Source organism: Rhinatrema bivittatum, chromosome 6, assembly GCF_901001135.1.
Source record: "Rhinatrema bivittatum chromosome 6, aRhiBiv1.1, whole genome shotgun sequence".
NCBI classification, from domain to species: domain Eukaryota; kingdom Metazoa; phylum Chordata; class Amphibia; order Gymnophiona; family Rhinatrematidae; genus Rhinatrema; species Rhinatrema bivittatum.
Window position 1 is genome coordinate 197781980 of NC_042620.1, and position 27753 is coordinate 197809732.

Here is a 27753-nt window from a genome sequence, read left to right on the forward strand (position 1 = left end):
GTATTTGAAGCCTGGTGCGAAGACCGCAACATCAAGCCACGCTCATTTAAAGGGCCCGTGATCCTGGAATTCTTATAGAATGGACTACAAAAGGGTCTGTCCCTCAACTCCATCAAGATACAAGTGGCCGTATTGTCATGCTACGGCTCCAAGAGCAAGTGCGACAGCATAGCCTCTTACCCGGACGTGTCACGCTTCCTGAAAGGAGTCAAACACATTCGCCCACCACTAAAGTGGCCAGTACCTCAGTGGAATCTCAATCTCGTTTTGGACTTCCTAGCGGGAACCGCCTTCAGACCCCTCCGAGGTCTGTCCCTCTGCCTGTTAAACTTAAAGACGGTATTCTTGCTGGCAGTGTGTTCAGCCCCCCGCATCTCAGAACTACAAGCACTGTCCTGTCGTGAGCCGTTCCTCAGGCTCCCCCCGAGGTCCATCCAACTACGCATGGTCCCCTCCTTCCTCCCCAAAGTGGTCTCTCACTTCCACCTCAACCAGACCATCTTGCTACCAACGACGGATGGCTTGAAGAATTCGGAAGAAGCCCGTGGTCTACGTCAACTCAAAATTGGCAGACTCCTATCCAGATACCTGGAAATGTCGGAACCCGTATGAATGGACCACCTTTTCGTCCTTCATAGTGAAAAGAGACAAGGGGAAGTGGCCTCGCGAGCAACCATCGCCCGCTGGATCAAGGAAGCCATCAAAGCGGCCTACGTAGAAGCTGGCAAGCCACCAACTCTACAGGTCAAGACCCATTCTACCAGAGCCCAGGAAGTATCCTGGGCAGAAACTAGAATGCTGTCACCTACCTAGATCTGCAGGGCGGCTACATGGTCCTCCATCCATACTTTCTCCAGATTCTACCGTCTGGATGTTCAGGCTCGGGAGGACACGGCATTTGCAAGGGCAATACTAAGTGGGTCACGGGCAGCCTCCCACCCGGTTCGGGAGTAGCTTTTATACATCCCATTGGTCCCGAGTCCATCTGCAACACGCTAGGAAATGGAGAAATTACTTACCTGATAATTTCGTTTTCCTTAGTGTAGACAGATGGACTCAGCATCCCACCCTTGGCTGCCGTTAGGCATGGTTTTTCCGATAATTCAAGGGTAAGCCATGTTTTCATTTACCTAGGGCATCCACCCTGCCGGGTGTCGACGCTTTCCAGTTGAGTACACTGGCGGTCTCCAGCTATAGTCAATCAACCAGTTCAAGTTCATCAAGTTAATCAAGTATGAACGTTTAACCAAGTTATGAAGTTATTCAAGTTAACCAAATTATTAAGTTAATCAGTCAGTCAGTCACACATATATCCACAATGCTTTTCGAGGAGAATACTGAAGAGCTGCACTTCCTGCAGGGGTATATGTACTAGGGGCTGACGTCAGATTGAAATCTGATCAGTCTCCAACTGCTAACAGGAGTACACTATACCCATTGGTCCTGAGTCCATCTGTCTACACTAAGGAAAACGAAATTACCAGGTAAGTAATTTCTCCAATATATATAATTTATATTTGTTTTTGTTGCAGATTACAGGATCTTTTCCAACAGGAGAAAGGCAGAAAACGTCCCTCTGTCCCTCCTAGCCCTGGAAGAATGAGACCAGGTGATGAGAGCAAGGTAAACACATATTGCTATTTTGCAGCCAGACAAAATTTTGAATATAAAGTGCAATACCAGTTTGCATTATTTTAACTTACTATATGGTTTTGTTCTACATGTGATCCCTCTTTTTATATGCATGTTCGTTTAATGTCTGTGCTATGTGCTTCAATCATTCTTATGTCAGCTAGTGCATTTTTAAAGTTGTATGCACAGAATCTGCTGAATAATATTAGCAAGAATGTCCAATATGGTTTGGATGGACAGAAGGATAGCTTAAAGATTGATTGCTGTCTAAAGCTGGCCTCCTGCATGATGATGTATGATACAAAGTAAAACTGAAGACATCAGACTCATTCTAGATACACATATGAGTGTCATCACTCTGAATGCATTGACATCTACATTTCTTTTTTTTTTTTTTTTTTTTTTGAGCTTTCCAGAAAATTCATAGAAATCCTTCTGGGCAATCATAGTAGCTTTCACACTTCTGTGGCCTCGCAGCATGCCTCAGTTCATTTTCCCACAGTGAGCATTGGATGCATTTCTTTCTTCAGCAGCTGCTCTTTGTTGAGATTAGCTTTGCAGAGCAGCTTGTTCTCTCCCAGTTTCAAGTTGGTGTGCCTTAGTAGTTTTGTTTTTCTTTTCCGCTTAGTCTTCTCGTGTGACAGACTAGACAGCCTGTCCCTCAGTTTACAACAGTTCATCACTAGGGAGAGCACAAGAGTGTACTAGAGACCAGAAAGAAAGTGAACAAATGATTGAAAGAAGCCCCCTGTAGTCTTCGAATATTCTAAGATGATAGGAAAGGATGTCACGTTTAAGAACATAAGAATTGCCATACTGGTTCAGACTAGAAAAATAAAAAGTCATGGGATAGGAGGCAATGTACTATTGTAGGTTGCAAACTGGTTAAAAACAGAAAACAAAGTAGGAGTAAATGGTCAGTTTTCTCAGTGGAGAAAAATACAGTTGAGTGCCTCAGGGATCTATATTGGGACTAATGCTTAAATCATCTGGAAAAGGGTACGATGAACGAAGTGATCAAATTTGCAGATGACACAAAATTATTCCAAATTGTTAAATCACAAGTGGATTGAGAGAAATTGCAGGACGACCTTGCAAAATGGCAGATGAAATTTAATATGAACAAGTGCAAAGTGATGCAAATAGGAAAAAGTAACTCATACTGTAGTTACATGATGTTAAGGACCATATTAGGAGTTACCACCCAAGAAAAGGATCTGGGCATCATTGTGGATAATACTTTGAAATCCTTGGCTCAGTATGTGGCAGCAGTCAAAAAAGCAAACAATGTTAGGAATTATCAGGAAAGGAATAGAGAGTAAAGTGGAGAATGTCATAAAACTTCTGTATCACTCCATGGTGAGACCACACCTAGAGTACTGTGTACAATTCTGGTCATTGCATCTCAAAAAAGATATATTTGAACTGGAAAAGGCACAGAGAAGGGGGATCAAAATGATAAAGGAGATGGAATGGCTCCCCTATGAGGAAAGACTAAGGGAGGTTAGGGCTGTTCAGTTTGGAGAAGTCACGGCTGAGGGGGGGATATGATCGAGGTCTATAAAATCACCAGTGGAATAGAATGGGTAAATGAAATGTGAATAGGTTATTTTCTTTTTCAAAACATTCAAAAACTAGGGGACATTCTATGAGGTTAGTAAATAACACATTTAAACAATTCAGAGAAAATTCTTCCACAACACATTATTAAGTTCTGAAATTCATTGCTGGAGGGTATCGTAAAGGCAGTTACCATAGCATGGTTTATAAAGAGTTTTAAAGACATCCAGAACCTTGTCAATGGTTACTAACAGTTGTAAACAAATGTCTGTGAGATTCAAGTTTTTATGAAAATGTACGGGAAAGGCTTTCTAGAATGTTATACAGCAGGGACGTTCTCTTCGGAGATGAGGTCAAGGAAGCACTGGTTCTCTTTAAAGACCACCTTTGGACACTTCAGACACTTTCCTGAAGGTACCACAGTGGTTTTCTGAAGCAGTCTTTTCCTTAAGAGATGTTACTAGGGGCCTTCTCGCTTGAGGAAAACAGGTCTCAAGACCTCACCACTGGGATTAGAAGATGTCAAAGCCCCATACTGCCATGTCAAACCAGGGTTGGAAATTTTGATTGGATCCATGGGAAATAGCTAGTATTTCAGGGTGAGGTGCCAAGATTTTCTTAATCCATTGGCCTCCATCAGATGGGTCTTCTGAATCGTGAGTATAGTTACAGATTACATCTAGTGGTAATCTTTCAAATCACTCACTCAAGTGTTATCAGCTTGTCCGAAACTAGGACCTCAGGTCAGAAATCTTCTCCCTCTTGCTGGCCAAAGCAGGGAAATAGAAGTTTTTCTGCTATTAAATCCTTTCCTCCTGCATAATTGTTTATTAATTTATTCACTAATTATAACGTGGGCTATTCCATCTATATTGTTTCACAATGAACTTTGATTATAGATCAGAAACTCTCCAGCTGATCTTACATGCATTTATTAATAGATCTCTGTGTTACCTTGTTTAGAATAAGCTGTTGTCTTGTTTTTTTTATCTTCCTTTTTAAAAGCTCATTTCAAATGGCATTCATTGTGGCCGTGTTAGGAATCAAACCCAGGTTTTCCTTATGGCTGTGCACAATGCTGCCACTGAGTCAATAGGCTGGCCTCCTCTCATATATTATATTATGATTAACTGTGATGGAATAAGTAGGGTGCAGCTCCATTTCTTGCTTTTTTTTGTACACTTTGTAATTTTGAGTTTTGTTTCAATAGTGCCCTTGGTACTTACCCGAGCCAAAAATCAGTCCATGTTTCACCATTTTACAGCATAGAGCAGCAGTTGATTTCTATCAGGCTGTTCCTACTAGTGCTGTATTTATTACACCATTCTCTGGTATAACAAATATGCTGCCCCTTTCACTATGACTACTGTTTTTTCTTTTATTTCACAGAGTAGTACGATGGATGCCTCTCCACGCAATTCCTCTCCAGCGCAACAAAATGGTGAAAAAGGTAGGTTGCACAAGTTCTTTAGAAATCTCGAAGAGGGTAAATGCAGTTATTCTAAAATGACCAGGGAATAAGCAGCAAGCAGATCCCAGTCTCCTGAAGTTATACATTTCAGCTCTGCTGGACTGGAATCCTTCATAATTTATATTAGTGCTAAGTGTTGGTGCTATCTCTAAAGAGTAAATTTTCAAGAAATGTTCAGAAGACAATTTTGATAGTGTAGGAAACTTGCCCGCAGGCCTGCAAATCAATTTTTAAAAGGAAACATCTTATGGAGTTTCCCTTTAAAAATCAGTTGTGCTGTAGGGGATGCAGTTACAAAAGTACCCATAGAGTTTTCAGGTGTAAACTGCCCACCAGAAAGTACATGCACACATTTAAAAATGAACTCCCTGTATGTATCTTGCTGATCCAGTCTATCCCCAAGTGCCACCCTTTTTCACTGCAAGAAGATGTATGTGTGCTGTTCAGTGCACATACCTTTCACTGCAAGAGATGAGGGGGGAGGGGGAATTTTCAAAGGAGCCTTGTCCATGGGTAAACACAGGGAATACTTCCAACTATTGCCTCCTTAGTTCCTATATTAGGCACTTACATTTAGGTATATTATCAGCTGAATTTGGGACTTAGTTTTCAGCTGAAAACGTACCAAATTTAGGTCTGCAATCTGTTTACCTAGATTTAGAGTTCTAGTGCTGAAAATCCATACTAAGCACCTATTTTTTCTCTGCCCTAACTCTGTCCCTGTAGCCACTCATTTTTTTTAGGATCCTAAATTTAAGTACTCTGTCCTAGTTAGTTTTCAAAGGGGCTAATTTAGGTTCCCTAACTTCCAAAGTTAAGAACCTAAACCCTTGGAAGATTGACATCTGTCACTACAGAGCATTTCAAAACAGATGTAAAGTAATATCTCTGTGTATAATCCTCTGTTTTTGGTTTAAACAGATTTTTTAAATACCGTATTTTTCGCTCCATAAGACGCACTTTTTTTCCCCCAAAGGTGGGGGGGAAATGTATGTGCGTCTTATGGAGCGAATATAAAAAAAAAACCAAACAAAAATCTAACAAACCCCCCCCCCCCGACTCCCCCAAGACCTGCCGACTTAATTTCCTACAACCCCCACCCTCCTGACCCCCCCCCAAGACCTGACAAATTAATTTCCTGCAACCCCCCACCCTCCTGACCCCCCCAAGACCTGCCAAACGTCCCTGGTGGTCCAGCGGGGGTCCGGGAATGATCTCCTGGGTGTGGGCCGTCGGCTGCCAGTAAACAAAATGGCGCCGACGGCCCTATGCCCTCACTATGTCACTGAGACCGACCGCTGCTATTGGTCGGTCTCAGTGACATAGTGAGGGCATAGGGCCGTCGGCGCCATTTTGTTTACTGGCAGCCGACGGCCCTATGCAAACACTATGTCACTGAGACCGACCGCTGCTATTGGTCGGTCTCAGTGACATAGTGAGGGCATAGGGCCGTCGGCGCCATTTTGTTTACTGGCAGCCGACGGCTCACGCCCAGGAGATCGTTCCCGGACCGCTCCTGGACCCCCGCTGGACCACCAGGGACGTTTGGCAGGTCTTGGGGGGGTCAGGAGGGTGGGGGGTTGCAGGAAATTAATTCGGCAGGTCTTGGGGGGGTCAGGAGGGTGGGGGGTTGCAGGAAATTAATTCGGCAGGTCTTGGGGGGTCAGGGGGGTGGAGGTTGTTAATTTAAAGGGTTGGGATGGGGGTTCCCAGAGAAAGAAAAGTTTTCTGATCTGGGGAGTGGACCGAAATGGCCCTCCCCAGACCCGAAAACAAAATGGGGAGAAAAAAAAAAGCTATGCACTCCCCTAATTTGCTCCATAAGACGCCCAGACGCAGAGCCGGTTTAGCACAATTTTTTTTTTTTTAATTTTCCCCCTCTGAATCCTAGGTGCGTCTTATGGTCAGGTGCGTCTTATGGAGCGAAAAATACGGTACTTGTAATTTGTTGACCTTTAATAAATAATAACTATAATCAATGTTTTCCTAGCGTGTAGCCAGATGAACTCAGGACCAATGGGTTATATGCTCCCCTGCTAGCAGATAGAGATGGAGTCATGTTTCAAAGCTGACATCACTTTACATACACCCCTGCAGTGACCTCAGCCCTTCAGTATCTCTCCGTCTCCTAGCAGATGTGGACATGCTTTCCCTATCGGAATTGCTGTACCCATTAGAAGAAGAAATTCTACTTTTAAATTGGAGAAACATTGAGCCCCATTCTCCTGCGGTCATACCTAAAGGTCCCTCCCCCAGTTGAGAATTCTTGAGGTGATTTCCGAGATCCCTCAGAGGTGTGCCTTGGTCTGGTAGCCGGTTACTGGCATGGACTTTGCTGCTAAAGCAGCTGAAAGGCAGTAGGTTCAGGAAGCTGAGCGCGGTGGTGACGGCCAAAGCTCTCTTCCCCCACAGCTGGAGACCATCTCTGTACTCAGCCGGTAAGCGCTGACCCAGGTAAACTTCAAAAAAAAAAAAAAAAAAAGGATTTCCCAATCAGAGATGTTGGAAGGGTTTCGGTAAGAATTCCTCTGGTCTCCTTGCTTGGCATACTGTACCGACGTCGTTCCTCACCCGTTGGTGTAAAGGGAGGTGGGCATCCGCATGAGTTGAGCGGCCCCCAGTAGGCTAGGCCCCGCTTCAGGCTTAGTCTACACACCACATGATAGACCGTGTCAGTGCCATCTTGTGTGCGGTTTGTGCACCTTGCATTGCCCTCCATACAGCGTCGGTGTGCCGGCTCTGCACACGCACTGTGTGCACAAGTATGCTCGCAACTACTTAGGCGCAGGATTCTCGAGCGCACGGACTATGCATGCGCCTAGCCGCAGCCTGCTTCAGTGCCCGAAATTGTGCACACAAACGTTTTCTAGCGCGAGCCGGCTGAATTTGCAGCTGCCATCTCTAATGGCTCTGGCAGCAAAGAAACATAAGCACCATTCTCTCTGCGCTGCTTGTTATATTAGGGATACACAATCTGACCTGGATTCTTACTTATGTCAGCACTGTGAGGAAGCCCAGGGAGAGCTGACCTCTCCAGATTTTTCCAAGCCCAGTTCCTCCCATTCTGATGATGGGTTAGCCACAACCTTATCTGGAAGTACGTCTAATCTGATTAATCCCGGGGGTGGGTCTTCTGTGGGAGAGGGAAATTCAGCGGCACCTACCCCATTTCTTCCTGGGCTAAGTATGGACCCAGCTTCCTTCTTTCAAGGCCTTCAAGCCTTCGTACAGGTGCAATTGGCTTCACTTGCCTCTGTTCGGATGGAACCACAGCCAGTAAGGCCTTCTCCCAACCCTATCGGCAGATCTCGAGACATGCATCACCTCACCAAGGGTATTCCTGGCAGGAACCCGGACAGCACGGATGAAGAAGAGCATGCAGATTCCTTGGAAGATGGAGAAATCTTTCCAGGTTTAGAACCATATCAGAGGGGCGGACTCTATGATGGAACCTAAGAAGAATCCCATTCTGGTGTCCCTGCGGAAAGCCTCTTGCTATTTTCCAGTACTGGAAGCCATCCAGGAGTTGATTGACCTGGAATGGGATGCCCTTGAAGCGAGTTTTAAAGGTGGTTGAGCATTAGAAGCTCTTTACCCTCTGGATCCAGCAGTGAGAGAACGCTTGTGCTTCCCTAAAATGAATGGAAGGAGGCGTGGCCTTAAAGGGTGCGTATGATAGGCGGATGGAGTCCATTCTTAAGCAAGCGTTTGATGCAACAGCAATAACCTTACAGATTGCTTCCTGTTGTACCCTGGTGACTCCCTGGTGCCTGTTCCTCTCTATAGAGGTGGATGACTCAGGCATATTCCAGAGAAGCTATGGAGCCTGCCACTCCTTTTTAGCTGATGCGGGCTCTGACCTAGTCCATACCACGGCCAGAGGAGTGGCCTCAGTGATAGTGGCCAGAGGACAGCTATGGCTGCGAAATTGGTCAGCAGACGTGACCTCTAAGGCAAACCTTACAAAGATGCCCTTTAAGGGATCACTCCTCTTTGGAAGCTGGCCAGTAAGTGGGGTGAATCTCCAGTGCCCCGGTTACCAGAAAATAAGAGAAAACAGTTACAGCACCCCTCTCCTATGAGGGGCCAATCCAAGGGCGCCCAACAATTTGGCCCTACAGAAACCTGACTTTTCAGAGCTCTCTGTCCTCTGGAAGGTCTCAGTCCTTTCAGAGTCGACAGCCCAAGAGAGGAGCAGGTTGGGTTCAGGTTCAGCCCAAACTTCCCAATTAAGTTTTGCTGACTCATCCATGAAACGAGGAGATGGGGTTGACTATCCCTCTTCTACCAGCAGTGGGTCGAGATCACGTCTGACAAATGGGTATTGGATGTCATACGAGAAGGATACACACTGGAGTTTTGCTGCACTCCTCGGGTCATGTTCATGATGTCTCCTTGCCATTCCCAGCACAAGAGGCAGGCAGTGGAGTTGACCTTGATAAGGCTCCTCATTTTGAGGGCTATAATTTCAGTACTTGCGCCCCAGGAAAATACCCAAGAAGGAGGGTTCCTTTCGCCCTATCCTGGACCTCAAGACTGTCAACAGAATCCTACAAGTAATTAATTTTTGCATGGAAACTCTGTGCTCCGTGATAATGGCCGTACAACCAGGAGTGTTCTAACCTCCCTGGACCTTTCCGAAGGGATTGGGGTTGGGAATGGGGAGGAGTGGGAAAGGAAGAGAGGGAGGCAGGATAGAAATGAAATGTGGTTTCTCCTTGTGTAAGTGTAATATTGGCTACGGGGCAAGATGCCTATCCTGGTGATAGATCACGTGGAGTGGAAGATTGCCTGTTTTTTTTTCTCCCTGGCAATCCAAGAGGTGTCTTCAAGGAGCTGGAGAAATGAAATTCGGTTCACAGGGAGAACACATAAAAGAACTAAGGTGGCCACTGGAAACAGTGGATGCAGACCTGAGGCCAATAATACCAATGGCAGGCATTAACCATAGAAAGTACGGGAAAGTGTACAGAAAAGCAGAAAAAACTGTTTTTCTGTACACCCTCCGACTTAATATCATAGCGGGGGGAGAGACAGAAAGAAAATTGACCTAGGTAGTGAAAGGAGGTGTGGAGATAGGGTAGAATATACTCCTTACTTCTTGACGAGGTGGATTAGTAGAATTGGGGAGGGGGAGAGTTGGCGGATTACTTGTTTGCGGGAGGGGGAGGGGGTTGGGGGGTTGGGTTAAGGTGTCAAGAACTTACCAGATAAGAGAAACGGCAAACAAAAATGTCAGCCATACTATGAATATGGCTAAAACAGGAATTAACATCATGTTAAATGTCAGAAGAATTGGTACTCCAGTAAAGTGTATTCTGAATTAATTGAAGAAGCGAGAAGTGTATATAGGGCTCCTTCAGGAGATACATCTGAGAGACAAAACACACTATGCTTCAGGAGAATGGATGGGTCAGGTATTCTACTCTTCCCATAACGCAAAAAGCAGAGGAGTATGTATTTTAGTGCATAAAGCCTTTCCTTTGCATGTAAGTAAGCATATGAAAGATCTAGAGAGGTGTGATGCAAGGTGCTGGAATGTGAAATTTATGAGGAACGATATACATTGGTAAATGTGTAAAGGCCAAATGTGAGTCAGAAAGAATATTACAAGAGATGGTGTCATCATTGGAGAGCTCATCCTCCCCTTTTGTGATAGGGAGGGGGAATTGGAACATTTGCCTCAACCCTGTTCGTGATAGTCAAAGGGACGAGCCAAAGAAATAGGCCAGGATGCAGGCCTTAAAGAGCTGATGGTTCGATTAGGGATACTTCATGTTTTGAGGACTCAATACCCAATGGGGATGAGATTACACCTGCTATTCCTTATGGCATTTATCATATAGCTGGGTAGATTTCTTCCTATGTATGGCCTCCATGATCACGTGTATGTGGCAATTAGACATTCTCATGAGTCAAATCTCAGATCATAGTCTTGTCTGTTGCCCTTACTAATATCTCAGGGACCCCAGCTCATTAAAACATGGCATCTCAATTCTTCATTATTGAGTAGAGAGAGTTTGTCAGGTAAGGGATGCAATAAAAGAATTTACTGAGGTACATCGGACAGCAAAACAGTCGCCAGTGGTACTTTGGGAAACACTAAAATCAGTCCTTAGAGGTATAATTATTAATTTTGCATCTCATCAAAAGAAGATCAGGTTGCAGAAGGAAAGGTAACTGGAGGGGAAAATAAAAACTCTGGAGGCACAGCATAAAGCCACTTGTTCTCCAAGGGTATATGGTTCTCTATAGCATGCAAGGGAAGAACTCCAGCAGATACAAGTGGAGGGCATAGAGAGATTGCACTCCTAACCATCCCATCAGTTAAAACAGCAAGGCTGACACAAGTGAGAGAAAGAGCCCTATCACTAGCAGGACCCATAATCTGGAACACAGTACCCCCAGAGATCAGACTACAAAGTGATCTCAAGACATTTAAGAAAAGTTTAAAAACATGGCTTTTTAAACAAGCATTTTATAAAGAGACAGGAAAATAGAGAGAAATTATTCAGGAAAAGACAGAAAGGCACCGACACACAGTCCGAGGACTATACAGTAGACTAGTCTACGAACTCCACACCACAATAAAGCATAACAATAATACTAGATGTGACAAACTACCGGTGTAAGTACCTTGGTACAATTGGTCAGGAACTACTTCACTAATGTCTATGTTTAATGATATATTGTAACCGAACCTTTGATGGCACCTGTTAGAATGTACTATAGTACACTTTTACCTACATTAAATATGTGCCTACATGTAAACCGTTGCAATGGTATTTAACTTAGCAACGGTATAGAAAAGTTTTTAAATAAAATAAATAAATAAAATTCTCTCATCAGAGAATGTATGAGCATGGGAACAAGACATGGGTGCTGCTAGCAAGAGCCATAAGGAAGAGAAGATCCCAGAATGTAATCAATAGCATAAGAACACCAGCTGGAGGTGTCACACATTGATTGCGGTCCATCAATGATATATTTAAGGAATTTTATCGAACACTATATGGCAATAATGAAGAAGATAGGTCAGGTAAGATAGATGAATATCTGAGAGGGACTGAAATGCTCAGCTTACTGAAAGACAAACGGATAGATGAAAGGCCCCTATTACAGAAGGAGAGGTATATAGAGCAATCATGGAATTACCCAAAGGAAAAAGTCCCAGGACTGGATGACTTTCATGTACATTTTTTCAAAAACTTCCTATTTGAGCTAGCCCTGTGGCTGAAGGAGACATATTTACAGAGCATCCCTGATGTTATGCACCATATGTCTGATGCGGTCATCATGTTGATTTGTAAAAAGGGGAAGGGATGGGCTGGATCGGGATCATACCGTCCAATCTTTTAAATTCAGATTTTAAGATCTTGGTGAAAATTCTCCAGATGAGGTTAGAGCATGTTATGCCTAACCTTGTTAAAGACAACCAAATGGGATTTATTAAAAGGCATCTTTCAACCTTGAATACTAGAAGGCTATTTAATATTATGGCCCTTGCAAAGCAAATGAGTATGGCAAGTTTGATAGTGGCCCTAGACACTGAAAAGGCATTTTGACTGCCTCCAGTGGCCCTTTTTATTTAATGTTTATGGAGAAAATGGGTCTTCTGGCATAGATAGGGGGCCCAAGACAGGGATATGCCCCCTTTTTCCACTGCTATTTGACTTGGCAATAGAAATACTGGTGCAGAAGTTTAGAGAAAACCCAGATGTGATGGGATTTCAGGTGGAGGGTGTAAAACACGACGTATGATGTCCTTTTTTTTTTTTTCTTGACTAATCCCAGAATATATGGTCCCAAATTATTAACCATATTGCCGGAGTACGATAGGCTACCTGGATATAAAATTAACTGTACTAAGACTGAGATTTCCACTGGGACTTTGGAGATGATTGAGATATTGAGATATTTCTCTGCCTTTAAGAAGGCAAGAGACTTAAATATCTGGGAATATGGATACTGCATAGAACAGCAGATAAAACTATGCACCAGTGATCAACAAAATTAAGAAAGACCGTAAGGGATTAGATGATCACTTTTTCTCTTGGGCTGGTAGGATTAATGTACTGAAAATGAATATTCTGCCCTAGCTAATATATTTGTTTCAACATATTTATTGTTATCTGCCAGAGGGGTTTTTTTCCTGTCTTTCATGGAGTTACGAATAAATTCATATGGTGCCATAAGCCAGTGTGTATAAAATTGCGCACACTGTGGTGACCAAAGGAAGCAGATGGAATGGCGCTCCCGGATCTATAGAGCTACTATTGGGCATGCAGACTAACAGGAGCCATGGTATGACTTCATACAGAACAAACAGTGCCCTGGTACCTGATTGAAGTCTGTCTGTGAGCTCTGATCTAAGCTACCTGCACCACCTGGCTCTGCTTTGCCTGAGTGTTGGTTTGCTCAGCTTTCTCAGTAGTATTGCAGTTAGTGTACCATCTGGAAGTTGGGGCAGTAAAGAACACAAGCAGTCCCTCTGGGACTGGATCTTTCCAACTTGTTAAGCTTGTTAGTAATCTAGCAGTCTGGTATCACTTAGTTTTATGCTTCACTAAGCAACAGTACTAGGTATGGTAATGATGAATTAGGGGGAACTTTATCAAAATACAAAAGTCTATTGTCCAGCCAAGTAAAAGTGCCTTTGTGTCTTTACAATGTGTTTTACCTCCAAGTGTGTTATGAACTGGAAGAAGGCTTCCCAAGCTGCTTGGAGTTTCTGTTCTATGATGGAGATGTAGACAATTCAATGATTTCAGCAAGCTGTTTATTTCCTATGTTGGAAAGGCTTGTTGACACCCCTGCTCTGCTGCTGCTTAGCACAAAGAGAATGCTTTTGGTAGTAAGGAGCCTTGTCAAAGTAAGCCAGTCCACAGTTCACTTGGGTCTAATATGTATAGCCCAATCAAAGGGGTACTTTAAAGGGTGCCAGTGAGCTTCTGTGAATTTTTGAGGATGGACATGACCCCCCTTAACATGTTTCTTACAATATTTTTATCTCCTAACAGAAGATCGCTTCATGACCACCCTAAGTCAGAACTCAACAGGGTTTACACATCTCCAACTGCCCACCCCTCCTGAAGTGGTGTCAGACCAGTTTATGGGACCAAATTGTACCACAGCACCTACTGCCACCGATCTAGACTCTGGCAGCGGCTCAGAAGGTACAGTATAATATACCTTTACTTATTATTCCATTATGAAGCTTACTATATGGCTGTATGTTATCAGGCAGAATGAGGTAAGCCTGCTTTTATCCTTTTACCTCTCGCATTTGAGGGTGGGTGGGTTGGTTGGTTGGTTGGTTGGTTGGTTTATTTATTTATTTATTTATTTATTTGGGTGCTTTATATACCTTCGTTCCAAGAGAAGATCACAACGGTTTACAAAATCCACATACATATTCCTGCTGTCAGCATTCACCTTCTAGTTTGATACTGCATAGTATACATATTCTAGTTCATAATCATAAATATTCTAGGGTATTACACTAGCTGCTATATAATTTAGTTCATATTCATGCATTTTCTTGGTTGCCCTAACAGTAAATACAGGCTCTAATCCTACTACTTCTCATCATTCATTACTTATTGCTCGCTCCATTCACATTATCTCTGGTACTGATGTAGTCGTTCTCAGTGTTTTGTTCTTTTACATTAAATCATATGCTTTTCTAAAGAGCCATGTTTTCAGTTCATGCTTGAAATTCTATCTGTTATGAGATGTATTGACTCTGGAAGGGAGTTTCACAACATGGGTTTTGTTATAGAAAACATTTGGTCTCTTATTTGCATTAGGTGTGTGTTCCAAGATGAAGGCACCATTAGCAGTCCTTTGTTTTGTGATCTTAGGTCTCTCTGTGGTATGTAGTGTTGCATTGTTACTCCTAATAATCTTGGATTAATATTGTTGATGATACTGAATATTAGAGATAAAACTTTATAATGAACTCTGGATTGTACAGGAAGCCAGTGCAGTGCGATCAGTGAGGGGATGATGTGATCAAATTTCCTTGATCCTAGTAAGAGTCTTGCAGAGGTATTTTGAAGTAGCTGTAGTGGTTTTAGTAGACTCAATGATAGGCCTAGTAAAAGAGTTGCAGTAGTCTAAGTTTCAGTTGATGTAATATTCTCAGCTTGGAGTAGCCTGTTTTGATTAATTTGCTTATATGCTTTTTCATAGTGAAGTTCTCGTCGATCTGAATTCCAAGGTCTCATACTTGATCTGAGGGAGTGATATTAGTGATTCCTAGGTCTAGGATTGGTGACTTGATTATCGTATCTTTCCTTAACCACACAATTTCAGGTTTTTTGGGTTTAGAGTTAGTTTCAGTTGAGAGAGTTTTTGTTGCATGGTTTTCTTGTATGTTGACACAGTTTTTTCAAATGTTTTGTCAAATGGGATATAGAATTGTATGTCGTCTGCATATAGGTAGAATTGATTCCTAGATTTGCTAGTAATGTGCATATTAGCAGTAGATATATGTTGAATAGTGTGGCCGAGAGTGCTGAACCTTGGGGGAAACGTATATCGATTGGGGAAGGTGTCTGAAATTTGGTTCCCCAGTTTGATTTGGAATGTCCTATCTTTTAGGGAGGAGGAGAACCATATGTTAACATTTCTATCTATTCTAGTTTCTCTCAGTTGGTGGCACAGTAGTGTATGGTCAACTGTGTCGAATTCCGCTGTTAAATCAATTAGTACCAGGATATACGATTCATTGTTAAAGCCTTGTAGTACAGGGTTGGCTAAGGAAATGAGAAGGGTTTCTCTTGAGCGGTTTTTTTTTTCTGAATCCAAATTGGTTTGGGTATAGTATATTGTCTTCTAGGTGGTTCTCTAGAACTTTTGCAATGAAAGGTAGGTTTTATTTTTTAAGATCGGTTTAGTCACAGCTTGTTTTGTTCTATCAGGGACTAATTCTTCTGCTAGCGAGTGGTTTATTATGGTTGTCACTATCAGGGTTATTACCCTGTGTACAGTTTTCAGTGCACTTGCAGGTATAGGGTCTAGGGGGTGGGTAACGGCCTTCATTTTTAGTGATGATTTGGTTTACTTCGAGTTTAGATACTGGGTCGAATGAGTTCCATTTCCTTTGACCAAGGTTTTCTTCAGGCTCTTTTGTTGGTAAGCAATGGGAGAATTGTGATTTAAGTGTATTGATTTTGTTTAACAATGAATTAGCATATTCATTGCATGAGTTTTTTGTAAAGTTGTGGTTATTTGAGATGGAGGAGGATGGGTCTTTGATTAGGTTTTTCACTTTTTCAAGAGTAGTTTTGAATTAAATATTATGCTGTGAATCTGTTTTGCGTAGTATTCTTTTTTTTTGCTTTATTTGTTCACAGTATTTTGTTAATAGGGGTTTGTATTTTTCTAGGGATTCTGTAGATTGGCATTTCCTCCATTGCTTTTTGGATTTTCTCACGGTCTGTTTGGTGTGCCTTAGTTCTTTGGCATTCCAAGGTTTCTTTTGTTAGTTGTTCCCTCCATTTTGGAACATTTTTGTCTGGATTGGACATAGGGAATCCGCTATTTCATTGATTATTTTAACCCAGGAGTCAAAAGATGAGGCATTATTGTGATCGAACTCAGTTATTTATTCTTAATAGTGTCTTTTAGTGTTTCAGTTTCTATCTTTTTCTGTAAGTGAAAGATTGTTATTTAAGTTAGTTTGTTGCATGGTGAGGAGAGTTATTTCAGCTGTTATTAGCTGATAATCAGACCAGGGCAATATTTTGTGAGAAGAATTGATTATGCAGTTATTTCGATTGGCAAAAATTAGGTCAAGGATGTGTCCTGCTTTATGGGTGGGGTTGGATACAAATTGTGACTAACCCATGGCTTCCATAGTGTCTAGAAAGATTTTGCATGCTGCAGATTTAGGTATGCTGTCTACATGTAGGTTAAAGTTTCCTACGATTAGAGTTGATTCTGGAGCCGGAAATGATTTAGTGAAGATTTCAGTTAGAGGTGAGCAGTCTTTTTGGAGCGTTCCGGGTGGCCTATAGATCAAACCAATATTTAGGAATGGAGATTTTAATATAGCAACCTCGTTTGGGTGGGTTTATTCCTACTTTGTAGAGTTTGAGTTTAAGTTCTTTTTTGCAAATTAAGAGACACTCCACCTTTCCGTTTGTGTCTGAGGGAAGTGAAAGATGTCATAGGTTGGGTTATCAATTTGGTTTAAGAGGACATTATCGCTGACTTTCCGCCATGTTTCAGTAATGCAGGATACAGTGGGATTTAGTTCATCTGGTAGGTCATTTATCATTGGGATATTTTTTTATAACAATTTTGCATTTACTAATAGGAGAGTGAATATTAGGCTGGAGGAAGTTACAGGAGAAGAATTGTTACTTATCTTTGGATAGATTGGGTTTTTCCTCTCTTTTTGCTTATGTTTTGAGTTACTCTGGTAAGTTCTGTGGTTTCCTTGTCCAGTAATTGTTTCAAAAAGGTGGACCGACTCCTTTATATAAGGTGCTTAGATATGGCTTAATTTAGATTTTGCTTGCTTTAGGTGTCACTTCAGGCGTGCACGAAGGGGCGCACAAAGGGGCAAGCTCCTTGGTTCACTCCTTCATGCGCGCGCCTGTCGGCATTGCACCGCTCACTTCTGGCCATCAGCAGTGGTGGTGGGCAGGCACTAGACAGTGGGAGGGTCCAAAGGACTGGTGCCGGCACCCACCTACTCGACTCCCTTTCTCTGCGGGGGGTGGGGGTGGGGGAAGCCTTCGGCTCACCCCCCGTGCTCCTCTCTGGGGCTGGTGGTGGTGGTTGCTGCTGAGTGGCCTGTTCTTCTTTCCAGTGGTGTTGCAGCCGCTCACTTCTGGCTGTCGATGGTGGTGGGCAGGTAGAGGGAGAAAAGTAAATAGCCAAAAGTGGAAGACCAAGAAGATGTTACAGGGATGAAGAACTGAATATCATTCACATAAATGTGGTATCCCATGCAGAGCCTGGCCAGTAGCTTACATAGTGGTACCAAGTAAAAGTTGAAAAGCATGGCTGATAAGGCTGAGCCCTGGGGAACCCCAGTTGTTATCAGGAAGCACTGAGAATAATTGGGCCTAATAGATACTCTGTGGGATATATCTGAAAAAGATGAGTTAAACCAACTTAATACATTGCCTGAGATCCCACAGTTTCTCAATCTATATAACAAGATGTGGTGATCGAGTATCAAAGGCTGCAGAAACATCCAGAAGGGCCAAAACAAAGCCATGCCTATCATCAAAACTTCTCTTAAACACATAGTGCTGGACAGGAGTAAAATTTCCGTATTTAGTCCCTTGCAGAATCCAAATTGGAGCTGGTCCAGGACTTGATGCTCTTGTATGAGATCATTAAGTTGTTTCAAAATGGCATTTTCTATGATTTTTGCTAAGAAAGAAAGGGAAGAAATGGGACAGTAATTAGAGAGATCAGACTTGTCCAAATCTGTTATTTTTGGTGGTTTTTTTTTTTTTTCCAATAGCAGACATACCATTGCATGTTTCAAAGATTTAGGCAGCTTGCCTTCAGACAAGGAGAAGTTGATGATGGTGGACAAGGTATGACAAATATGATCTTTCAATGCCTTTTAAGATAAAAGTATGACAAACGTCCAGATCACAAGAATAACAGCTAAGAGTGGAAATAAGTTGTACATCTTCTACTTGGAATTCTGTATCAAATTGGACACATTTTACTTCTACGTGTTCAAGGCATCTGAGGTCCAGCTTGTCCCAGTAGGGAGAGTGGAGCAAATATTTGCAACTTTCTGAGAAAAACGATTAATGAAGCAATCACAGTAAATTTGGCCTGAATCTTGGTACGGGGAGGGGGGGGGCACATTCTTGAATACAGTGGAGAGAATTTTTACTGACCAAAAAAGGTCCTTAAGATTATTCCCAGCCATACTTATTTTACTGGAATAATAGCTTTTCTTAACAGAGTCACACTAGATACTATAGGAGTCAAGCAGTGATCTGTAAGTAAACAAGGTCTCAGAAGACTGGGAACAGTGCCGTTCTCATTCATGCCTCCATAGGAGGCGTCTTGTGTTACAAAGATCTTCAGTAAACCACTTAGTGTATTTAGTACAATGTATTTGTACATCAATCATTGGTGTGATGCAGTCTAGGGGAGGCAGTGATGGCAGACTCCCATCTCTTTATAATATTGTTAATATCATCTGCCTCAAATTAAGCCAACATATCATGTATAGTGACATATACATTCATTAGAAAATATTTTTATTATTGTATACAAAACATTTTATCAAACTCTTCAAAAAAACATTCAATTTCTATTTATCATCGGACACATAGAGTGAATAACAAATTTTCACCTAAAAAGACTCATTCATACACACATTCATATTATTAAAAAAATTTTCTTTGAAAAACCTATATAACAGTACAATTATTCCACTTCCTCTTTACAGCATTGTATTTCGTTTGTACTTCTATTTCACAAATTCATACTCCCAATTCATACTCCCAATTTGTGAAATAGAAATACAAAAGAAATACAGTGCTGTAAAGAGGGAGTGGAATAACTGTATTGTTATATTGGTTTTTCAAAATAATTTTTTTAATAGTATGAATGTGTGTATGAATGAGTCTTTTTAGATGAAAATTTGTTATTTTATGTGTCCAATGATAAATAGAAATTGAATGTTTTTTGAAGAGTTTTTGATAAAATGTTTTGTATACAATAATAAAAATCTTTTCTAATGAATGTATGTCACTATATATGATATGTTGTGTTAGAACGTGTGATATATTTTTTTTATACAATTGCCATTTTTTTAATCAAATTAAGCCAAGGCTGGAATCAACTGGTCATGGAAAGAATCTAAATCAAAATGTGACTTTTTATCTGATGGTTCAACTTTCATGCTCATCAAAATTTCAAAAAAGAACAGTTTGATGAAAGAGTACCAGGGGGACAGTAAACAAGGTAAATAGTAAAGAGATTTCATTGAGATGGCAAGGAATTCACATGGTGACTGTAGACCAGGCCTTTCAACTGAAATGATAAATTAATTTGTATGAATAAGGAGACCCCCCCCCCCCCCATCACGGACTTTGCTTTTAGGCTGAGAGACCTAAGAGTAATCAGGAGGACAAATCTGATTCAAAATGCAAATATCAGAAGTGATAAGCTAGGTGTCCATAATACATAGGAAATCTGGCCTATGCAAACAAAGCAAATCATATAACAGTTGATTGAGCAGTGTGTTGTGCTGGGTGATCTCAAAGTACATATAGATTTGCCTCAATCTATGATGGCAGATCAGTTTGTGGATAGTATGACTGTGATGGGATTTATAGTTGGTTGCAATGCATATTTTGGATCTCGTGTTTTATTCCTCTGAGAATACCCATGAAACACAAGTGGATCTAGTATTTTCTATCCCTTGGTCAGAACATTTAATTGTGAAATTTAGGATGTAATTGGAGGATTGTATAATTCTGTTTTTTGTTGTTGGGTTTTGGTTTTTTTTTTGTGGTTTTTTTTTTTTTTTTGTAACCAGCAACTGCAGAAGAAAAGCTTAAATGTCTCCTTTGAGTTTACCTTAAACTATAGGAGATTTAAATGCAAGGTTCATAGACAAGTCTATAGTAGATGTCATTGTGGAATATTGAATTTAGAAAGGTTTTAGATCAAATGGCTGTGTATAAGACTGTTTGGGTCAGGCTACACATTCACTGTGGTTTTCAGCAGACTTGCATCAGCTTAAATGAAATAATTTTAAAGTAGAAATGGATTTGCGTAAGCAGCCCTCAGATGAGAAAATGAAGATATGGAAAGATGCTATTTTGGCATTTAAAACAGCTATAATTGACTAAGAAACTCTAATTTTCAGGTCTTATAAATTCTGCCCAGAATAAACTTAAGACAAGGGTTCTCAACTCGGTCTTCAAAACACACCTAACTAGCTAGATTTTCAGGATTTCCACAATAAATATGCATCAGATGAATTTGCACGAACTGCCTCCATTGTATGTAAATCTAAATCATGCATATTCATTGTGGATATCCTAAAAAACTTGACAGACTGGTGTGACCTGAGGACTGAGTTGAGAACCTAGGTAGCTGTTTAAAGTTGTTGACAGCTTACTTAAGAGCAAGAGGGATTTCAAGAAGGGTTTAGATGGCAGAGGTGCTCTGAGAATTTATGAAAACATTTTGCATCTAAACTGGAGAGTATTAAGTCTGAGTTGATGTTAGGGCAGCTCTTCAGCCATTAGATGAATTTGATGATACTACTGATCAAGTATTAGAATAAATTTTGAAAGCCTCTAAAGCTACATCTAGTTCAAAGGATCCATGTCCAACATGACTGATTGTTAGGAAGAGATATATTCAGTACAAGTATAAACTTAATGCATTACTTAAGCAAGAAATTGTTCCATACTCATGGGAAGTGGCAATGGTCTATCGACTATTAAAAAAATAAATGGAAAGTTAGATGTGAATGATTTAAGTAATTTAGACTGGTTTCTAATTATCCGTATCTGAACAAGTTGCTGGAAAAGATTATCCTGACTGGATTAGAAGTTTTTTTTCTTGGAAGCAGAAAACTTTTTAAATATTTAGGATTTCACCACAATTATGGTCCAAAACTATTTTAGCTGCCCAGATTATGTGATCTGGATGGGGATAAGGACTCATTAATGCTCTTTGCCCCAAGTTCTGCATTTGACACAGTAAATCATAATAATTTACTACGTTGAATGGCAGATATGAATGTTTGTGGATTTGCCCTTAGATAGTTCTCATCTTACTTTGAGACAGGTGGTGGTTATAAGAACATAAGCAGTGCCATGTTGAATCAGACCACGGATCTGTCAAGCCCAGCAGTCTGTTTCTGACAGTGGCCAATTCAGATCTTCAGGAAATACCCTGAAGATCCCAAAGAGTAGGAACCATTTTTTGTTGCCTGTTCCCAGGGGTAAATGATGGCTTTCCCCAAATCTACCTGGCTAATAACTGTTCATGGACTTTCCTTCCAGGAAATTGTCCAAACCCTTTTTAAACTCAGCTGGAAAGGTGGAAAGCTGGTGGGAAGCTAGAGATAGAAATCACACTGAATTAACCTTCCAGTCAATTGAACCATATGAATGTAAAATTACTTCTTCAAGGTGTAGAGCCAGGACTAGAACCCAGGGCTTCTTTTTTTCTGAGCACAGTTTATGCAATTTGCCACAGAGAGCTGAGCTAATTGGGTGCAAGCAAATCCTGTTTTTTGACATATAAAGTGTGTCTGTGACTCTTGCCCCTTTGATAACTAATCTGTGGCATTCATAAAGAAGCGTGGTGATTAATGTTACTTGTGATCTAATTCTAGACGTGTTTGATGGACATTTGCTGGGATCCACAGACAGCCAGGTGAAGGAGAAATCAACTATGAAGGCCATTTTTGCTAATCTGCTCCCAGGCAACAGCTATAATCCCATTCCTTTTCCATTGTAAGTACCATTAATATACATTGCATGTCATCAACCAGAAAGAAGAGTCTTGGAAAAGCTTTCTTCATATTTCATTGTAATAGCCAAGGTGGTAAAAGAACATTTTCTGTTTTTGTATGTAGGCATAATGGAAATTTGTCATTAGTGGGAACACAGTATTCAAAATATTCCACTTGTTGAAACAATTTTTTCACATTATTTAGAATTTATTACCAGGAGTGAGAATATCACCCTTTTTTGTTTCCCTGTATCTTGAATTGTATCTCATGAGATGGACTCAAGCATTGAACATGGCAATCACCAAAACCACAAAATCTGAGGAATGCATCAACTTTCAGAAGTGTTGAATGTCATACAAATCATTGTGTATGGATAGGGAGAATTGGTGAAAACAGGTAGACACCTAGGATTTATATTGTGATTATAATGTAAATTGTAACAGGACCATCATGCTAAGCACTACCGGTTCTATTGACCTTCATTGACCCCAAGTTCCATCATTTTTTTGATTTTTTTTTTTTTTATGACTGATGGAATCTGTCATACCAGCTTTATTATGAAAAGAAAAGAACTGAACAAACAATATTTTTAAGATAAGTGACATTTTATTTGCATAATAAAATTTAAAAAAATGGTGGAACTTGGGGACCAATGGTTAAAATTAAAGCAATGAAGGTCAATAGTATTGGTAGTGCTTAGTATGATGGTCCTGTTACAATTCACATTATAATCACAATATAATTCCTAGGTATCTGTTTTCACAGTAATTTTTTTGTGAATTCATATTTATTATTTTAGGGAGAAGTGGTGCCATGATTACTGGATCATCAGACATGGATATCTTCTTGCTTTTATAGCTGTGCAGAACTACACAATGCCAGTTGTTTGACAAAGGAAAGTTGCTGGCAGAATATCATTCCTTTTAAATTGTGGTTCACTGGATTTTGTTCCATTCATGGTGTCTAATATTAGGTGCTTAGGACCTGATTCCATCCAGTCTTGCTGGTTGCTGCATTTCTCCCACATAAGGGAAAATAAAGCTAGAAAAAATTGAATAAACCTTTCTCCTAGGACAAGTAGGATGGTAGTCCTCACATATGGGTGACATCATTGGATGGAGCTCAGCATGGAAAACTTATTTGACTGGCACACTGAGCATGTCCAGCATGTCACTATCCATGTGTCCACCTGGGGACTGTCTTCAGTCTCTTCTTTCCCATGGAGCTGTCATCTCGCAGTTGTGGAGCTTGTGCTCTTTTTTTTCTTACCCTTCGGAAAGCGTTTTTCCTGTGCCGGGTCCCTTTCCATTCCTCCCATCCATAGTTAGCCTGCGGCGTGGTAAGATTTTGCCTCCTGTGCGGTTGATTTCCTCTCGGTATTCGACAGCTCACAGGCCGCCTTTTCGTCATGGCATCGGGTTTTTGTTGATGCCCCCAGTGCCCTTGGACTGTGTCCCTTATGGATTTGCTTTTTGCGACCAGATGATCCCTAAGGGTCAGCATGCCCGTCTGGACAAGATGGAGACAATGTTCGAGTCCATGAAGTCCAAGCCCTCAACACTGGCCTTGGGGTATCGATGCCAAAGGGGTGCGGAGAGCCAATGGACCCCAATCCCTTTGTATCCACCCCTCCTTCAGGGCCTTCGGAGGAGAGGGGTGCCGGAGATCAGCCTTCATTGGCCGCCTCTTGCTCGAGGACTTCAGGATCATCTTCTTCAATCTTGGCACTGGGGAAAGACCAGGCCGCGCACCATAGGAAGTCACAAAAACATCACCACGGTCTCTATCCTCGCACATTGCTGGGCTTGGGTTGGCATCGGCATCTGTTGTGATGCCCCCGAAGTGATCCCGCAGCAAGGAGGTATCGTCTTCCATCAAAGCCAGGGACCAAGGTGTTCCCTACCGATCCCGGTGCCGTGTGCTGATTCCCCTTGGGGGCTCCAAGGGGGATCTGGCTACATCTCCCCCTCCTCAGGCTGTCCTGTCCTCTGTGGCCTTTGAGGAGGAGCTTGAATACAGGGTATAATTGGCGATTGTTTGAGCCCTGCAGGGCATCGAGCTGCCAGCCCCACCAGTGCCGGAGCCTGCCCCTTCGATGATAGCAGCGCTGCTGGAGCACCTCGAAGTTCCGCTCTGTGTTCTCCCCATGCAGCCAATGCCGGTGCCATTGATGCCCAAGTGGCCACCGGTGCTGCCTCCTCCTGATACCATCCCCAATGTGGGGTCCTCTGAGGAGGCAGGGCTGTCGAGGCCCTCTTTTCTGCAGCTAGCATTACTGGGTCCTTCGGGGCCCTCTGTGCCCAAGCTGTTGGGTCTAGTGAGGCCGCCTTCACAGGCATCTCCAGGCGATCTTGGTGATAATGCCCCTTATGACCCAAGCGGGGGAAGATAACTTCGAGTCTTCTTCAGATGACTCCGTTGACCTTCCCCCGGACCTGTCTCCTCCAGAGGAACTATGCCGGTCCCCGCCTGAGGACTTATCCTTCACTGGTTTTGTGCAGGCCATGGCTGAGGCCATTTTGTTCCAACTTCTTACAGAGGAGGATGCCAGACAGAAGATGCTGGAGGTTTTCCAGTTTGTGGATGCCCCAAAGAAGGTGGTGGCAGTTCCCGTCCATGAGATTTTCAAGGAGCCGTGTCTCCGGTGAACAGGAAGGCCAATGCCATGTATTTGGTCCAACAGGCTACGGGGTTTGAGAGGTGTCAGCTCCCTCACCAGTTGGCTGTGGTGGAGTCCGCCCTTAAGAGGATCAAGTGCTTTCGTACCCACACCTCTGCCCCTCCAGGACAGGAGCACAAGGTGCTGGATGTGTTTGGAAGGAAGTTGTTTCAGGGCACCATGTTGATTGCCCGGATCACTTCCAACCAGCTTTATGTGACGCAGTATCCTTGGAACCTCTGGAAGCAGATCCAGGAGCTGACCGAATGCCTGACTCAGCAGCAGCAGCAGGTCACCTTTTCATTGGTCGTCCAGCAAGGTCTGGAATGCATCAAGCATGAGCTGCGTTCCACCTATGATGTTTTTGAGATGGCAGCAAGAGTGGCAGCTGCAGGAATTGGTGCCTGCTGGATGGCTTGGCTTAGCCCCTCAGACCTCCATACGGAGGTGCAGAGGAGGCTCATAGACCTGCTCTTACTTTCGACAACCTTTTTGGTGACAAGGTTGAGGGATGCTGTGGTTCAGTTGAAGGATCATCATGAGACCCTGCAGCATCTCTCGGCCAATACGTTGAACCTGCCTTCTTCGGCCAGAAAGTCCTCGTGTCAGGGACCAAGGAGGGCCTTCCACCACCAGAGGAAAATACTATCCTCCCGCTTCTTGCACCAGGGCCCAGCGAGTAGGCTCTAGGGGCGCTCTAGACAGCAGCAGACCTCAGCTGGTGCCACAGGCCAGTCTCGCTATGGGGTTTTGATTGGCTGCGAGGGAGTGTAAGCCTACCGCCCATAACCTCAACGCAGGACCGTCCAGTTGGGGGCTGACTACGGTTCTTCCTGGACTGTTGGCCCAGCATTACATCTGACCAGTGGATTCTGTCCATGCATCGAGGGTACTGGCTACTTTCTGGGTGCCCCTCCGGACTCTCCCCCATGACCCTCTTGGAGTCCGTCCTTGCATCAGGAAATATTGTTGGTGGAGTTCACTGCCCTTGTAATCGCCAGGTCAGTCGAGCCCATTCCATGGAATCAGCAGGGGCGGGGGGGGGGGGGGTCTACTCCCAATATTTCCTGATTCCAAAGACAACAGGGGGATTCTGTCCTATTCTAGACTTGAGAGCCTTGAACAAGTTTCTAAAAAGAGAAAAGTTCAAGATGGTTTCTCGGGGCACCCTAATTCCCTTCTACAAAGAGAAGATTGGCTTGGCTCCCTCGATCTAAAAGACACCTACACCCAAATCGAGATGTTCCATGCACACAGGAAGTATTTGCGTTTTGAGGTAGGCAAACAGAATTTCAGTACAGGATGTTGCCATTTAGCCTGGCCCCCTCCCCACATGTCTTCATCAAGTGTCTGACCGTGGAGGGTGTGTACTTACCCAGGTTGGGGGTGCATGTGTTCCTCTCCCTGGATGATTGGCTCATCAAGAGCCCCACCTAGGAAGGAATGGTACGGTCTCTGCGTTTGACTGTTCGGGTATTAGAGTCCCTGGGGTTCATTTTCAACTACCCGAAGTCCCATATTGACCTGTCGCCTCAGTTGGATTTCATTGGTGCCAGGTTGGACGTGGCTCAGGGCCGAGCGTATCTTCCCTGCGAACAGACACTCACATTGCTGCGACTCTTGGGACACATGGCCGCAACCGTCCATGTTTACTCCCTTAGCTCGCTTGCATATGCGCAGAGCTTAGTGGACTTCATGGTCCCAGTGGTGGCAGGCCACACAGGACCTCGACGTCTGCATCCGGGTTACTCCACCTCTCCGGGAATATTTGTCTTGGTGGGAGAGTCTGACCAACTTGGAGCAGGGGGTGCCTTTTCAAAGCCCCCTGCCCAGATTGTGCTCACTGCAGATCCATCCAATCTGGGGTGGGGTGCCCATGTGGAGGGGCTCTGCACCCAGGGCTTGTAGTCTGCCCAGGAAGAACAGTGTCACATCAAGCTCCATGGAATCTGGTATGTGCTCTGGGTGTTCAGGGATCAGCTGAAAACAAGGTGGTTCTGATCCAGACCAACAACCAGGTGGCAATGTGGTACATCAACAAAAAGGGAGGTATGAGGTCATTTCTCCTGTGCCAAAAAGCCGTTCAGATCTGGTGTTGCGGTCTGTCACAGGGTATGGTGCTTCGAGCCATGTACCTGGCCGGGACGGAGAATGTGGTGGAAGTCAGGCTGCGTCGAGCCTTCCGACCTCATGAGTGATCCCTGAAACAAGAACCAGTGAATCGGATATTTCACCTCTGGGGAACCCTGGATGTGGATCTGTTCACATCCCCCTGCAACAGGAAGTTGGATCAGTTCTGTCCCTGTCCAGGGGGATGGCAAACCAGACTCAGATGCCTTTGCCTGCCATTGGAGAAAGAGCCTTATGTATGCGTATCTTCCGCTTCCCCGGTGATGAAGACTCTCCTGAAGCTCAGGCAGGACAAGGGAACTATGATAGTCATAGTCCCTCATAGGCTGAGGCAGGTCTGGTTCCAGATCTTTCAGGAACTCTCCCTTCACGAACCAATCAGTCTGGGGACTTCCCCAGACCTCATCACGCAGGATCAGGGGAGGCTGCGCCATCCCAACCTCCGGATCTTGTCCCTGATGGCCTGGATGTTGAGAGATTGATTCTACAGTCCCTTGACCTCTCTGATGATGTGTGTTGAATCCTGGTGGCTTCCAGGAAGCCTTCCACTAGGAAGTCTTATGACTTGAAGTAGTAGAGGTTTTCCATCTGGTGTGATCACCGCGACCTGGATCCGTTTTCCTGCTGTATACCGAAGCTGCTTGATTACCTCCTGCATCTTTCGGATGCTGACTTAAAGATCAACTCCGTTAGGGTACACCTGAGTGCAATCAGTGCCTACCACCAGTGTGTGGATGGTTCGCCCATCTCTGTGCAACCCATTGTAGGTTGCTTTATGCATGGTCTGCTTCAGTTGAAGCCTCCTCTGCAGCCTCATGCAGTGTCCTG

At 43.2% G+C, this 27753-nt stretch overlaps 1 protein-coding gene across 6 annotated transcripts in view; it reads left to right on the top strand.

The window, feature by feature from the left end:
* Nucleotides 1-27753, top strand: part of PIKFYVE (phosphoinositide kinase, FYVE-type zinc finger containing) — a 404626-nt gene that overhangs the window by 296474 nt on the left and 80399 nt on the right. For all 6 annotated transcript variants that reach the window (XM_029606384.1, XM_029606389.1, XM_029606390.1 and 3 more), the window contains 4 exons: nucleotides 1533-1623; nucleotides 4582-4642; nucleotides 13684-13839; nucleotides 22017-22137. In XM_029606384.1, the coding sequence (XP_029462244.1) occupies nucleotides 1533-1623; nucleotides 4582-4642; nucleotides 13684-13839; nucleotides 22017-22137 (429 nt within the window). The remainder of the gene's footprint in view (nucleotides 1-1532; nucleotides 1624-4581; nucleotides 4643-13683; nucleotides 13840-22016; nucleotides 22138-27753) is intronic.